General features: G+C 38.6%; 1 protein-coding gene across 16 annotated transcripts in view; it reads right to left on the reverse strand.

Annotated features, from left to right (window-relative positions):
* Positions 1-410: 410 nt before the first annotated feature.
* The window catches only part of PTPRK (protein tyrosine phosphatase receptor type K), a 674,681-nt gene continuing 657,557 nt past the window's right edge, over positions 411-17,534 (reverse strand). For all 16 annotated transcript variants that reach the window (XM_073627229.1, XM_073627239.1, XM_073627238.1 and 13 more), the window contains 3 exons: positions 9,765-9,928; positions 8,716-8,851; positions 411-1,571 (listed from right to left, as the gene is read on the reverse strand). In XM_073627229.1, coding sequence (XP_073483330.1) covers positions 1,518-1,571; positions 8,716-8,851; positions 9,765-9,928 — 354 coding nt within the window. In that variant the 3' untranslated portion in view covers positions 411-1,517. The remainder of the gene's footprint in view (positions 1,572-8,715; positions 8,852-9,764; positions 9,929-17,534) is intronic.

Here is a 17,534-nt window from a genome sequence, read left to right on the forward strand (position 1 = left end):
GACATATTGGAAATGTAATGGATGATGCATGAAGCAGCGTGAGTGGATGGTAAGTATTATAGGCCAGCTACTCTCCTACTCCTCCTGTATATATGTATGTTTATTCTGAAGGGGACCGCACATAACTGAGTATAAGGTAAGTGCAGTTAACGGTCTGACATAACACAGTTGCTTGCTGTGTGTCCTGTAAAGCATTAGTGGCTTGCGAAATGCTTTCACACATTACTTGGAATTACTCTTTACGTACACATATGAAGGCCCTGATACTTTAGAGACCCCTATACCACTACACAATCTGAACATATGAAATGTTCACACCAATCACAAAATAAAAAAATATTAATAGCATGTTATGTAATGCCACAGCAGGAAGGAATGTTCTCTTTAAATCATGGGACAACTCACACACCTTGAATCGGATATTTATTTTATTTCAAATTGATTTTCCGAGAGCCCAAAACTTACAGTCCTGTAAACATCAAGATACACATTTTGATACAATGTGCCAATCATAGGTGTTCTTTACCTGGACCACAACATTTTAACTTCTTGATCTCCCATTAGGAATTTTTCTAAAATGTGGCCCAGCGCTCGGATCTAGCTTGCCTTGATTCCCACAAGTTGTGAGAGTAATTTGATCCATAGGTACAAGTGTTTGTGAAAAACTTTACATCACTTTGGTCCGGCTTTTAAAGATGGTCCAGAACCAAATCAGTCACATAAACTTGAGTTCACCAGTATGAGCACAACAAAACATCCTCAAAACATTGCTCTTGGGTTAATGCAAAAAACAGATGCCTCTTACTTACACTCAATACATACAAAAATAAACTGCCGTCAATTTCAGCAAAAAGCTTTCCCCAGGAAAAATGACTGTTCCTTCAGCCGTCAAAAGAAAGGAATGTAAATAAGCAATAAATACAGAGTGTGCTTCTCCATATTGACATATTTACAATTGACTCTTTGGCTTATGTTAGGGATTTGTTTTTCCAAAATAATATATATGGTATGATCCAGCCATCAACGTATGAAAAAAAATAGTAAGCCAAGTACAGATCGGTGACACTTAAAATGTAAAGAGAATTTACCGCCAAATCTGCACGGCTTTCCTTTGCATCTTTTTTAAACAAATTTTATTATAAAAAAAAAAAAAAGAGAGAGAAAACTGCCACATTGTAAATATAGACACATGCAACATATTGGCTCTAAAGTTGTCTCATGAGACGGCTGCAGATACAAATACATACAAATCCTTGTGACGTAGAGACTTGTCCTGCTTCTGCCTCCAGCACTGTGTGTAATAATGTGGCACTAAATCCATCAATACTCTATACAGTCATAAAAACAGTTCAAGTTCTTTTTATGAAGATACAGAAAGTCATAAGAAAAATACTTTCTCTTCGTTTAATTTTTTTTTGTTTTTTTGCTTAAAACTTTTAAGGTCCGGTGTAAAAATCCTCCTTTGCACAGCTGGAGTAATATCTGTCCGAACATTAGGTGCAGGTTGGCACATCCAACTATGACGATTCAAGGTATTCTAATGAAACATCATAGCAGAAACGGTATTGTTCCTGTTAAAAACAAAAAGGAAAAGAATAGTAGGTACCACCTTACAACAGTTATCAATTAAGAACATTGATAAACTTTTACAATGACCACTAGTAGAATCTAAAGAAATGTGTTAAAAACAGAAACTTTTTACTCGAAAGATCTGATGGAATTCACGTGGTGTACAGATGTCTAAACTAACCGGCATTATACGATCCTCCATGATTTAATCACTAGATCTTTTAAAGTGTCATTAAACACAAAACTTTTCTCTTGGCATTTATATTTATAATGGTGGCCTTTATCTATAATGTGCACCTTTTCTTTCGCCATCTTATATATTTTGATAAATACCTGGTTGATCCTGCCATTTCCAATGTCCTCCCTCTTCTCAGTGTCAACAAAATAGCAATTGATTAGGTGGCTGTTGCATTGTCACACACTCTACCCTTGCTCCACAATGTCTTTTCAGTGCCTTGACTACTTTTTTTGAGCTGCCCCTTGTGACATTTTACGTCAGCTAGGGGGGTGGGCGATTACAAAGGTAGAACTGTAGCAGTAGTCATGATTGAGAGAGGATTTCTCTCCTAGGTTTACTGGTCTTATGTTTCACATATAGCTGCTGGCAAAATCAATCTGTGAACTGTCCCTACAGCCTATGCCTAGTGGGAAACATGAGACCTGTAAACCAGGGAGAGAAATACCTTCTTAATCATGACTCCCTGTGTGAGCAGACTGGTTGCTATTCTATTGAAGTGTACTGTAGTGATGTTGCAGTTTGCATTCGAGGTCTCAAGCTAGCTCCGCTTACCGATCTTACATTGAGGTGTTGAGGTAATGAAATATGGTTTACAAGGCATTAAAAAGGTATTTAGAAATGTTTCTTTAAACTGTGAGACAGGCATCCAGGTTTAATGCTATATAAACATAGAATAAACCGAGAATTGTGACAGTGGGTTTAATATCACTTTAATCCTACTGACCACACAACGTTGGACCTGTAAAACTGAAAAGAATGGAACTTAAACAAGCGGTGGTTTCATCTTTTTCATCTGGTCTGCAAGTGAACTAAGAAATCATTTTTACTCATAAAAAATGTATACATTTAACATAACTATATCTGGAAGATAAGGATGCAAAACACGCAGGAAGTGCATGTGTGTGCATCTGCAGTGGTTAGATGACAGCAAACTTTCTTTTGGCATGCAAGTGAGGAAAAACTATGATTTCTAGGATGATTATCTCCTCTTAAATTTTTCGAGAAAACCCAACTGTGAAGAGACAGACCCCAGATGGGTGTCATTTGAACATTATACTAGCCTACACACTAAAAATTTGAAGTGGAAAGTCATGATGTCCTTGAACGCTTTGATTCCAGTGTTCTTTGCTAAGAACATATATGCAGGAAAAGGGTACGGAGTCAAGATCAGCAAAGGCCCTGAAAAGGATAATCGAATTTGTTACTTTTGGGAGGTGATTCTATGCCAGCACCTGGCTATGCCTCCTCTTTGCAAAATCTAAAACCTAAACTCTCTAAAGTGTTTACACATATGGAGTGACCATCAGGTAGCAATGTCTGAGGCATTTCTTTCTTTAGGCACTGGAACAAGCAAGGTAGGGCTAAATTTTTTTAAGTATCATAATGCCTATATCTAACTTATATTGCAAAATAACAAAATGCTATATACAAACTTAGCGTCTCAGGGGGTATGGTTAACCAGTGACTGGATTGAATTTCCATCCCAGTGTTTACTTTTGGTTTTCCTCATCTTCTGAACATTCTTAAGACTATGGGGCCCATTAATAAAGCAGCGGTATAGCCTTATGGCCTTACTAAAGTTTTGATGCAATGGCATTTAAATTTCTCCTGGGTTTCCAAATACATTTCTGAGCACTCCCCCCATTGCTTTCGAGGTTGTGAGCAGGAGAGAACTATGTTACATATACAGTGGATGTGCCCTAGGCACAGAGGCTGTGGATTAGCGTGCACTTGCGAATACATACAGTTCTTGATTGTAAACTGTGTAAGGATCCAGTTGAGACCTTGCAAAATATGCCACATCTACATTGTAAAACAGTCAAATTATTGGCTTATTTTTTAATGCCACCAAACTACTGCTCACTCCTGGAGATCTTCCTCATTGAATTTCCAGGGGGTTAAAGCCCGCCAAATGGTACAATGATCAACAAAATTGACTGCCATTTCGGAGTATAAACATAGTCAATTTTGGAAAATTTGGACCCCATGGATAAATTATTCCTGACCTGATCAATGTTACATCTCAGACTTTCCTTTCAAAGGCATATGGGGTCCTGTGGTCCCAGGGATCCTCCTTTGTGTAATGTCCCTTACCCACTTCCTTCTCTCACTTCTTTCTATTTCCATTTCCCCTCCCTCTTTTCATTCTTTTCTCTTATTATTCTTTTGTTGTTTCCTGTTTTTGTAACACCCAGTCATGGGACCAGAAATGACGGTAAATTTCTTCAAAGGTAACAGAGACAGCAATAAAAGCCAGATCTAGACCGAGGTCCTAACCATTACCAATTTTGTATAAAACAAAAAAGATTTGTCTAATATTGGTCTTCAAAGATAAACTATATGGTATTTATTGCAGTACATGGGCTGTCACGTAAAAAAGTAAAATATGATGTTCACGAAAGCTATGGGTTATAAAAGGTTAGCTAATCATTGATCACAGCTATCAAAGACAAATAAAAAAAAAGGTTAATGAAGCATTTGGAATGGGCTTCACTATGATAAAAATGTGCCACAGGTGTCAACACAAATTAATACATCCATGATCACCGCACTACCTATATCTAGATATATTTCCTAGAAAAAGGTGTTCAAGTGCGTGTCGGAAATGTAAAGTCATATTTTTTTTCTCTGCTATACTGCAACAGTATGTGTAAATCACATTACCTTTGACTTCACAGCCGAGCGGCATCATAAAAATGAGTTAGTACCTGATCTTTAGCAGGCACAGTGTGTTAACTTCAGCACGGTTAGTCTTGGCTTGTGGATATAACAGTATGTGAGAACGAAGCACGTTTGTTAATGTGAGAGCCAAGTTTTCTGAACAAGTCAATAATGGACAGAAATAAACACAAACTGTCTTCTCGATTGCTTTATCTTATTGTCTGTTTTATTACTGACAGCATGCTTTCATATCCATTTATATCCACTAAAACCTGAAAGTTTGTAATTTTAGAAGGCTAAAATTAATTAAAACTAAATATCAAAAAACAAAAAGGAATTCACTTAAAAAGAAGGCCAATGATAACCTAGTAGTAAAAGGAATCGATAGATGTGTCTACTTACACAGGCATAAAATGTATAGAAATTTGAAAAACATTGTTTTCAATAGGTGTTGTCATCTCCAAAAGAAAAAATGTAGGTGCCCCGTGGGGTCCCTGTGCACATGGCTTGTGTCCCAATTTAAATCCAGTCAGTGGAGGTTAAAAGTTAAATAAAATATTTTTTGGTATTGCTGAGCCCCACCACCACTCCATTCTGCAGTGATGTCTCTCCTTATCCCTTCTCTTTTGTTTACATTGCAGCCTGCTATTCAGGGGAGAGTAGAAACTGTCAGCTGGTGTTGTGAATGAGTGCAGCTGGAGAAAAGAGCTTTCATTCACAAAAATATAAGCTGACAACACCACAAGCCAGGTACTATATTAGGCTGTCTCAGACAAGTGTAGGGGCAGCTGTGTGTTATTGTCAGCTTGTGTTTTTGTGAATGAAAGCCCTTTCTCTGCACCCATTCACAAAACAAACTGACAGTTTCCACTCCCTCCATGCCCCTAAACATCAGGCTGCAGCTCCAGTCTCTCTGTAAACTAAAAAGGAGAGATGAGGAGACACGTATCTACAGCACAACAGAGTCCTGTCTGGCAGCTTAGGAGTGCACCCCCCATCACTCCCCTTTCCCTCCTGAGCTGCCACTCTAAGTTGATTTGTGTTATTGGATAGCTAGGTGGGCTGGCAGAGCTCGCTATTGGACACCACAGCTTGGCAACCACTGCATGGATTTAGAAGGAGACAAGTGCTATGTGCACAGGATCCCCTGGGCAGTTTAACATGCTGTATGTTCTTCTGATGATGGACCTTTTTCAATGCCAATACACTCTATTGTGTTGCCCTAGAAAATATTGTGTGTGTACTACATTCTTGGTAAGTTAACCTACATAAGTTAACCCATTGAGGTCTCTCACAATGCACATAATGCCTCAAAATATGCATGTGTTAATACAGATTAAAACATGAATTCCATGTAAGCACAAGCCTAATTAAAGGTAAAGTAAATTATTCCACGCTATGGACTGGAGAGCAAAGCTATTAGCTGTTGCCTCCACATATACCAAAGACCAAAAAGGTAGATAGCCAGAATAAAAAAACAAAAATGGGGTGGGTGGAATTGGCGCTACTAGTGTGAAATGTGCTTACATATGGCAAATAAAATTAACATACAAAAAAAAAACATAAACAAAGCATAACACAACCTTAAAAAAACACCACCACCTAGATGCGAAAGTGCCAAGTGCAAAATGCATATGAAATCTATACCGTAAAATGTCACAATGATAACCATATTGATATCCCCGTGACGAAATGCGTAAGAAGAGCTATTTGCGTCATTACGCCACATCCGGTTTAGTCCATGAAATGCACCATGACCCAGACTTCCTGTATTTTGTATACAACGCCTGCTATTGCATAATAAAAAAGAGGCTATACAGAGTTACCCTATGGGCTTTATTACTGTCTATGCATGAGCTCACTGGAGTAGAGGAGACCTAGAAGGTAGCCATAAGGACCACATTTATAGTCACCTGACATTGTGGAGGCTAGTTACCCTTTGATGGGTAGTGTCATCCGGTGAGTGCATTATCAGAGGGGGGCATGAGTGTGACACAATTGTGACATTTGCATGCACTTCACACCAGCACTTATTTCACTACTATGGCAATGATTTTTTGATATGAACTCATGGACTTATTTGAATTTATGGATTTTTTTTTTTACATGTTTACAATTATCTTGGAATTGCACACAAGCACTTTGTTTTATGGTATAGGTTTCATATGCATTTTGCACTTAGCACTTTTGCATCTAGGTGGTGGTGTTTTTTAAGGTTGTGTTATTTTTTTATATGTTAATTTTATTTGCCACATGTAAGCACATTTCACACTAGCAGCACCAATTCCACCTACCCCATTTTTGTTTTGTTTACATAGGCTAACTGTTTCTGAGTTCAGTTTTGACTCAATCAGTTTAAATCACTATACTTTAGTGAATTTCACAATACAAGAAACTAACAGTTGCATAATGTTGCAGAATTCCTAGCATAGTCTATTAACTACTGAAATGTCTGTAGCACAACACCATGATAAGCAATGACAGGCAGCTATAGTGCCATGCTGGAAAGCACTTTGGACTGGCAATAGCAGAAATATAAATCAGGGACGAATTCCATTACTAAGCACACAACCTTTTTGTACTCCTTGCTAGGATCACCTTTTATACAGCGTATTTTTACTCCCTTCATTTTTTTTGTCTGGCATCTATCATACAGGCAGGAAGAGGAGAGATTCCCCTCACATACCCAAATGTGGTCACAGACCGCTCATTTACAGATGTTCCAAGCCTTTCACATGCTATACAAAACTAAAAAAAAAAAAAAAAAAAGGCTAGCTTCTCCCTTCTTCCATTGAGGTAGTACAAATCCATCTCTTGATGTACTGGCTCTAGTTTCATCTAGCAGTGATCATGGTAAGACTACAGAAATAAATGTTCACAAGCAATATGCAATTAGATTGACCACTATTTAGATTTTTTAGAAACAAAACATGTTCTATTTTAAATGCACAGTATATATAATCCTATTAACATCATCTATAAAAATAATAATTAGAAAGCAATTATCCAAACAAACATTATTTCTCATTAACTGCACAGCTCATTTGAGGAATGTTTGCTTTGCAGCATTTCCATAATTTGCCTTGGTTTCCTTATTTCCTCAGCAAAAGTGATATATGCTGAAGATCCTAGGGGACACCACATTCTGTGCAAACAGTACATTACCATGAATTGATGAGCGGTGTTAAATATGGATGAATTGTTGTACTGTAATGTACAAGGCATTTGAGTGCATTTTTTTCCAAGATAAAGGGTAAAATGAAGAATTTATTTAGAAACAATTCAACTACTTGATCTAGATATTTCGTTAACTGCTTTTCCAGAATACAGAGCAGTTATATTACTCTAGTTAAAAAAAAATTCCCTCCCTGATAATAGGGCACCGTGTCCTCTCAGATGCTCCAAATTGCATCATATTTATGACATGCAACTGATATTACAAACCTCATATTTTCATGTTTGTCTACGGTGCTCAGAAGATTAAGGTCAAACATCTTGCAGTATTATACAGGCCAGATGTAAACAAAGTCTGCTAATGAACTAACATTTTTCCTCAATATGGCTACCAGAGATTTTATCAACTATAACATACCCCAAAACAGATGAACTATTGATATTGTCTAGCCCAATGTTGTATATTTGATGTATTCTGTAAAAAGAGTGATCAGGCATAAGCACTGTCCTTGTATACTACCTTTAGACATCCAGGAACAAGATCTGCAACAAGGCCTGTTCTAAAATAATTACCATCAAACATGGTAAACTTCTGGTAAAACCTGACTACTGTTGCCACATGCGCCATACATTATTAATTTTTTTCTGTGTTGGACAGAATAGTTGAACATAGTAGAAAACATTTAATTACAACACTGAAGCTGTAAAGTTAATAGGTCAGTTTCTATATGATAGAATTTTCAGTGTAGTGTTGACTACACTGTTTAACCTAAAGTTCAGATTAATGGTGTGCAATAAAATAATGCTACTAATAGATTCAATGGTGGAAAGTACTTGCACTGGAAGTTGACGTCTTTTTTTCTAGGCATAGAAAACTCATTGAGCAGCAAGGAAAAAAAAACAATGCCATGATGAAATAACAAAATAGAAAAAGGTGTATCAGTTGTTTGAATCAAACGTTAGGGCTAATTCACAGTAATGGAATGCAGTAGTGTATACTACCAATACGTCACAGGTGGCTTTTATCTAAAAACAGTAGAAGTTTAGAAGATAATGATTATACTTGCACTTACCGGAGTCTCTACCATATTTGGCTTGCTGTTGCGTAGTGTTTTTACTGCATGGAAAACATCCACCACATTTTGCCTCTTGATCATTTCACACACAATACTAATGGCACAGAACACTCCACTTCTTCCTCCACCATTCCTAAAAATATAGCAGACATTAAAATAAACAAAAAGACTGCAAATAAAGAAGGATTCCCTGCGAATTAATATATTATTATTGGTAGCATCAGTCCAATCTAAACTGAAATTCCAGTTTAGAGCCATAGAGCTCATTCATCCATTAACTTTTCATACCTCTGATGGACTCCAGGGGCAGAATTCTTTAAAAGTAAATTACAAAACTGCTCACCTGATGCAGCCATTACAAGGGGGTTTTACACTTCAGTCATCCTTAAAACTTTTGACATTAGAACTAAAGCAGAAAAAGAAAAAAAAACAAAAAAAGACTCCTGACCTGAAGCATTAGGATTGAGAACTCTAGGTGGTAAAGAGGGTAACTAGAAACTCCACTGGGGAGATTTCACTGCAAAAGCCTCCAGAGAAATATAAGAAACCACAGTAATTGAGCTAGGAAATACCTGTGATACTTAGCACAACTCGGTTGCCAATATGGCATATTTTAAAACAAAGAAAAAAAATAAAATAAATCCAGCACAGAAAATAGCCTACTAAAATTAATTTTTTGCCCCATTTGCACAGAACGAATGTGCATGCGCTTTAACTGGGTGAATTGGAATGAAATTCTTTTTTTTAGCAAGCATTCAAAAGGTAGTAACATAAGCAGCAAGCATGCATCTTGCAGAAAATGCAGTTTATATATGGACTTCCAAACTCTATAGATATAAGCAATTTTTATGTACATGAATGTGAAAGCACGAAAAATAGAGCTAAACAAAAATGAACACAAATTTACACCAAAACATTCAATCCCAAAATTTCTAACTTTAAACCATATAATTAGTCACCAGTATAACCAAGCCAAGCAGAGCAGTACATACAAACAGACCAGAATGATGACACTACGGTACATAATGTCTCAATAAGTAACTCACAGGCAGTGAATGATAGCGCGTCCTTCTCCTTCATCACACTCCTCTTGCCATTTCTCCACTTGCAGAATTAATTTCAGAAAAGATCTTTTGGAATTTGGTACTTCTCTGTGAGCTGCCCATCCCAAGTACTGAAACTGCTGCACCATGAGATATCCTTCTTGAGGCTGTTTGAAAAAAAAAAAAAAAAGTGTTTAAATTGTGCATTCATCAATATTAAAGTTATATAGTAATTTGATCTAATGTATCAACATTAAAGCTAAGGGGAAAGCTTCCATAATAGAACTGAAATCTATAATAAGGCTTACCTAAAGGTAGTATAAATATCTCCTAAACATGCACTGTTTAGGAGATGTTTACTGTACATTCAGTCAGTAAAATTGCTCTGAAGGAACGGCCGCCCGTGTCATTTCTTCAGAGCCCTGTGCCGTGACCGGCGGCTCCTGCGTGCATGCACCGGAATGACATGATTGCGGCTCCAGCCACTCACAGCGCCAGAGCCCGCGAAGCCGTAGGAAACACCAAAGAAGATGTCAGCTGTCTCAGCAGTGTGCAGGTGCCGCTAGAGGGCTTAGTTCTAAGGTATTTCATAATGAGCTAGTATGCGATGCATACTAGCTCATTATGCCTTTGTCTTACAGGTTTTCTTTTGTTGTTTTTTTCCCCAAGAGTTTACAACCTCTTTAACCACTTGCCCACTGGGCACTTAAACCCCCTTCCTAACCAGACCAATTTTCAGCTTTCAGTGCTTTCCCATTTTGAATGACAATTACGCAGTCATGCAACACTGTACCCATACAAAATTGTTGTCCTTTTTTTCACACAAATAGTGTGTTCTTTTGGTGGCATTTAATCACCACTGAGTTTTCTATTTTTTGCACTATAAATGCTTTTCTTGGAGTACATCATGGGAAACTGAGCCATAGTATTAACTTAATGGGTATATAGGCACCTTCAGGTGATGGACACTGGTATACCCAATACAGGGAGTTCACTCCCCTATATAACCCCTCCCCCTATAAGGAGTACCTCAGTTTTTGTAGCAAAGCAATATACTTAAACCCCAAAAAGAGGGGAGGGACCTGTGTCCCATGATGTACTCCAAGAAAAGGATTTTACAGGTAAGCGGTTCCAAAAATCCTGTTTTGTAGCAAGCGGTCTTTGAAATAAGACCGATAAAGCTGAGACTTGGCCTTTAACAGTACTCAAGGCCAACTTCATCTCTACCCCCAATTGTAGAAAGGCAAGAATTCTGCCTATGATACATCTCCGAGGGTGCCAACCCTTCGATTCACACCAGGAAACATAAGCCCTCCAGACTCTATAATATATAGTTCTGGAAGCTGGCTTCCTTGCATTAATCAAAGTAGAGATAACTGAACCGGAAAGCCCGTTTCTTCAGCATGTGGGTTACAATAGCCAAGCCGCCACCCCCCCCCCCACCCCACCCTTTTTTTTTTTCTTTAGGTATAGTTGTGAAAGTCATTTAAGATTTCCCAAGTCTTTTAGTGCAACTTATTTCATTTACTAATTGAGACACATAAATGAGATTATGCAATATTTGAAATATTTTCCTCTATCCCCTGGCTGAAAGTGCATGCTTTACAACATTCATATATTTTAGTTGCCTGTTACATCTGTCGTCGCTGGATTGTCCCCCATCCTGCTCTTGCGGTTAACTAACTCACCCATACCCTGGGTGCTGCACCAGACCAAGTCTGCAGGAAAAGGACGGTTTTGTCCTTTTGACCAATGTTCATATTTTAGTGACAAGATATTTCTTGTCCCCATGACACTGTTATACCTTTTCTGTTCATTTGTTATTTTTGCCATTAAGGCTAATGATGTATTCAAGTTAAATAATGGAAGTCATTACATCTCTCTACATTTACACACAACAGTTATTTGTTATATGTCTATTTGCTACGATATACTATTCATAATATTTGATATTCAACCCTTATTGTCATTTCAATTGTTACATTTGACCTCTCCCTTGGAGTTAGTTGATAAATATATTGCTCCACATATTAATGAGTCTGACCCCCTCTCTCTCTAAACTTCACGGTTACATAACCAAATTCTACCATAAGCACTATTACATCATTCTTACCAATGGGTCTTAAAATATTATCGCACAACGTGCAAGGTTTCAATTCCCCCCATAAAAGAAAGAAAGCTTTTCAACATTATAAGAGAATAGGTGCAGACCTTCTTCAGGAAAAGCATTTTTCCTCTTCCAGCCATCCCAAATATTTTGATAAAACATACAACCAATTTTATTATACCACTTTTAATAACAAAACCCACGGAGTCGCTATCTTCATCCGTAACTCTATTTTTCTAGACATTCAAAATATATACAAAGACACCAAGAGTCGCTTTATAATTATTAAGGGATCAATAAATAACTGCACTGTAACCATTGCATCTATTTATGCTCCCAACGAGTCGCAGTCATCCTTTTTCACTAATTTTTTCGAGATTTTGGATCGTTATAGTTCACCCCATATTATTCTAAGCAGGGATTTTAATCTAGCCTCACACCCAGCCTTGGATAGAAGTAAAGTGTCCCCCTCTTCCAAGGCTTTCTCTAAATCTCTTATCCGTTCCATCAACAATCTCCAACTCATTGACTCCTGGAGGGCCCACAATGTCGGAATAAAAGCCTACACTTATTATTCGCATCCCCACGAAGTCTATGCCAGACGTGATTATATTTTTTGCACTCCCATATTATTAGATAACTCATCCAAAGCCCTTATCCACCCATGCCCCTGGTCTGATCATAATATCACTTCATTTGAAACCACACACATAGGACTTGCACCCTCTCCATTCAATTGGCGATTAAATGACTCTATATTAACTGACCCTTCAATAATACAATCCATCTCTACACACATAGAAAATTACTTCACAGAAAACACAAATGATGAAACCCCTCCCACGACACTTTGGGCTGCTCACAAAGCAGTCCTCCATGGACAATTAATCAGTTTAGCTGCAAATAAAAATAGATCGAGACTTACTGATATCAAGGGTCTTACTAAAGACCAAAACTATCTATATAATAAATTATAACACTCTCAATCCCAAGAAGTCACTAAACAGATCCAAGAGAAACGCCAAGCCTTAGACCTTATACTATCAGCAAATAGAGAAAAATCACTTAGATTCTCAAAAGCTAAATTTTTACTCCATGGTAATTCTCCCTCAGCCATGTTAGCCAGAAAACAACCAAGAACATAAACCTCCTCATGTTGATAAACTCAGAAATCAAACTGGCAACCGAATCACGCATCCACAATAAGTTTTAAGTATTTTCTCTGCTTTCTATAAGGACCTTCTTTCAGGCCCACATATCCAGCCCAATCACACCTCAAAAACCTGGTTAGATGACTTACAATTACCTTCCCTTAATACACAACAAATAGAATCTCTTAATGCACCTTGCACTAATGCAGAAATTGTCAAAATAATCAAATCCCTTAAAACCTCCACAGCCCCAGGACCTGACGGTTTCTCCTCTTCATATTATAAAAAATTTGCATCTCTATTAGCCCCCAATCTGACCAAACTATTTAATCACATTCTTAACGGTAATCACTTCCCAGAAGAGATGCTCCTGGCCAATTTATCCCTAATCCCTAAACCACTTAAAGATCATTCCCTCTCACAAAACTACCGCCCTATCTCAGTCCTTAACAACGACCTAAAAATTTTTGGTAGAATGCTTGTTGACAGATTGGCAGCAGTCATCACAAATTTAATACATATTGACCAAACAGGATTTATTCCTGGTTGCCAAATTGTTGACAACATAAGACTGGTCACCAATATTATTCAAGACGCCAACCTACATTCTCGCCAGCTTTGCCTCCTTAGTCTAGACATTCATAAGGCCTTTGATAGTGTCAATTGGTCCTATCTTAACCACCTTTTACCAAAATTTGGTATTTCTGATAAATTCCTGCAAGGCTTTAATGCATTATATCATTCCCCCCAAACCAGAATTAGAATACCTGGATATAATTCGGAATTCTTTCCTCTTAGCAGAGGGACTAGGCAGGGCTGCCCCCTATCCCCTCTTCTATTTGCGCTAGCAATCGAACCATTGGCCCAAAGGATCAGGAATAGCATAGATATAAAAGGCTACTCTAAAGGAGACAAAGAATTCTAGCTCAGCTTACACGCTGATGATGCTCTCATATTCCTCACTGACCCTCTCACCTCCATCCCATCCCTCCTTAAAGAACTTTAATATTATTATAAATAAATGTTCCGCTTTACCCATTAATTATACTCAACACATACAAACCCTCTTAATAAAAAACTTCCCATTTATGTGGAGTTCTCAATCTTTTAAATATCTAGGCATCACAATCACTTCATCTCACAACCTTTTATACAAAATCAATTACCTCCCTCTCTTCTCCCATATTACCTCTCTTCTTAAAACATGGTCGTCATTCCATATATCTTTCCTGGGTAGAATTTGCGCCATTAAAATGACGATTCTCCCCAAACTTCTATATTACTTCCGTGCCCTCCCAATAAATGTTCCAAAATCTAAACTTGCTTCTCTCCAAAGAAAAATAAATAAATTCATATGGGCTGAAAAGAAACCCAGATGCAGTTATACTCTCATGCATAGAACACAACCTATGCGTGGTTTTGGTCTCCCTAACCTCTGGTTATATTTCCTTGCTGCCAGACTGACGCAACTCTCTCAGTGGTTCACACCTACCCAGGAAACTCCATGGAAACAATTCGAAGACGCCTCAATTTCCCCACTATACTTACAGGGGGTTCTATGGTCTAATACCACATCATACAGCAAACTTGTCAAACATAACATAATTGTAGCACATTTTTTTCAGCTGTGGCTCAAGGTCAATAAAACCTTCAATCTATCCTCAGATACTTCCCCACTCACCTCCTCCCTAGGCGACCCTACATTTACTTTGGCCTATAACAACAGACACTCCTTTTCCCTCTGGATCAGTAAAAAATTAACCACATTAAAATCTCTACAGACAAAATGGGAATTCTCTTCATTCCCCACTTTACAAGCTAAATACAATCTCCCTTCCTCAGAGCTCCAACACTATCTTCAAATCAGAGCCTTTTATGCAGAGCATTTTTCACTCTCCACTCGCTCTACTAACACAATCTTTGAACAAATTTGCATCTCTTTAACCAGAGACAAAGGCCTCATATCACGACTATACAGCTACCTCAATAATTTTGGTTTACCAGACAAATTTGGTCCAATGCACCATTGGGAATTGGATCTAGATTGCTCTCTCATAATAGATATGTGGCACACTATGTCAGACAACTTAAGCAAAAGCAACAAAGCTATCTCTTTTAGGGAAACCCCTTTAAAAATATTCTCTAGATGGTACCTTACTCCCTTTAAACTCCATACTTACTATCCCTCAATCTCTCGAAACTGCTTTAGAGGATGCCCAGAACCTGGCACAATCTTACATACATTTTGGAGCTGTAAATATTTAGACCATATTTGCCATAATGCTGTTGAAAAAATTGAACTTTCATCCAAACAGAAAATCATCCCCACCCCCCAAATATGCCTACTATATGCAAACATACCTAACATTCCTAGACCTTGCATGAAACTATTCCACTCGTTATGCAGCTCCATTCAATGGATGATAGCATATAATTGGAGATCCAACAACCTACCATGGCCACAAGTACTAGCTAGAATGAAAATGCTCAAGCTTTCAGAATGGATTCTCCATAATTTAAATGACACCATCCACATATATGAGAAAAAATGGTCTTACTGGAACTCAAACGAACTCTAATTTACCCCTCAGTATCTTACACTACCTCTTTCTACTACAACTCATCATACATAAACTGTTACTACCATCAGACTCTTACATTGGATATGAACCCTTTTCACATTTGAAGTATTTTGTATGTTACCTGCTGTTATATTTTTTCAAAGACATATTTTACTGCTGATTGTCTTTATTGACTCTGTTCGACTTTTGTACACTTGAACTTCCAAATAACACATTTGTAAACAAAACAATAGCCAAGCCGTAAAATTTAGCATTCATAAGGCAGGATGGAATATCAGCCCCTGTGAGAGTAGGTCTGGCTGTAGTGGAAGGGACCATGGATCCTCCACTGTCATCTTTATGATTTCTGCATACCATGACCTTCTGGGCCATGGTGGTGCCACCAGAATTACCAGCTTTCTTTCCAGCTTGATCCTGCAAAGAAGTCGAGGCAGCAAATGAATAGGGGGAAATGCATAGATCAGTGAGAACTTATCCCACAGGGTCACCAATGCATCTGTTCCGCATGCAAGTGGATCCCTTGTCCTGGACACGAAGTTGCTTAACTTCATGTTGAATCTGGACGCTAGAAGATCTACATCTGGAGTGCCTCATCTTTGGCAAACAGCCTGAAAAATATCAGGGTTAAGAGACCATTCCCCCGAGAATAACTGATGGCAACTCAGGTAGTCCGCCTGTCAATTCTCTACTCCCGGAATGAAGACTGCCGATAGGCACGGAACATTCCTTTCTGCCCAAGTTAGAATATGGTTCACCTCTCTCTGCGCTGAGAGACTCTTGGTGCCCCCTTGGTGATTGATATAGGCCACAGCTGTGGCATTGTCGGATTGGATCCTGACAGGACAATCTCATAACCTGGAAGTCCAGGCCTTCAGAGCCAGACGCACTGCCAGAATCTCTAGGATATTGATAGGCAAGGTTCTTTCGGCTCTTGACCACTGTCCCTGGACAGTTGTCCTCTCTAGTACTGCTCCCCAGCCTGAAAGGCTGGTATTTGTCGTTACCACTTTCCAGATAACAGGTCTGAAGGATTTTCCTTTCAGCACATTCTGGGTTAGCAACCAACTGAGGCTTTAGGACACCCTTGGGGACAGCCGCATTGGCAAGTCTAAAGCTTGAATTGTTTTGTTCCAAGCAGACAGGATACTGTTTTGTAACAGTCTCGAATGCAACTGGGAACCGCTTCGAATGAAGTTACCATCTTTCCTAGCAACCTCATGCAAAGGCAAATGGAGGGATCGCCTTTTGACCTGACAATCCACACCAGGTCTCTTATGGAGTTGATTTTTGCTTGAGGCAAGAACACCTTTTTCTGGGCTGTGTCTATGATCAGACCCAGGTACTCCAACCTTTTTATCCGTTTTAAGGAAGATTTCTCTAGGTTGAGAATCCATCCCAAACTTTCCAGCAGTATAGTCAGTGTTTATCTGGCGCTCCAGATGGAGTAATCCTTAGGGGTATAGTCTGTGGCTGTAATAGCTTGATTGTGATGTATCCATAGAAAGGGGTATTAATGGTTAAAAAGGAAGGCGGCCATCCCTCAGAGTGTGTCCAGAAGTCTGCAAGACATGTAAGGAAAAAACAGGGAGGGGAGGCACCGACCTGAGTGTAGTATTAAAATTATGACTTTAATAGGATAAGTTTAAAAAAACTTACAAGATGATAGAAGATGCATGCTCATCTATTGGAGGGCAATAGAAGGAGCAATCAGCTCAGAGCGCGTAGCCTTTCATCACTGTAGCCCTGATTGACAAGATTCCAGCCCTGCCTAGGTCCAATCAGATGCCTGTGACATTACTTCCTGTTCCACGGTCCATGCTGGTCTGTGTGGAGCCACTTGGTTCCTTTGCTCCAGGAAAAACACTGTGATCCATTCCAGCCAGCTGCTCAATCCTTTCCAGCTATCCGGAATAGCGGTGGGACCCACAGAGTC

This window comes from Aquarana catesbeiana, linkage group LG04 (genome assembly GCF_042186555.1).
Source record: "Aquarana catesbeiana isolate 2022-GZ linkage group LG04, ASM4218655v1, whole genome shotgun sequence".
NCBI lineage: Eukaryota > Metazoa > Chordata > Amphibia > Anura > Ranidae > Aquarana > Aquarana catesbeiana.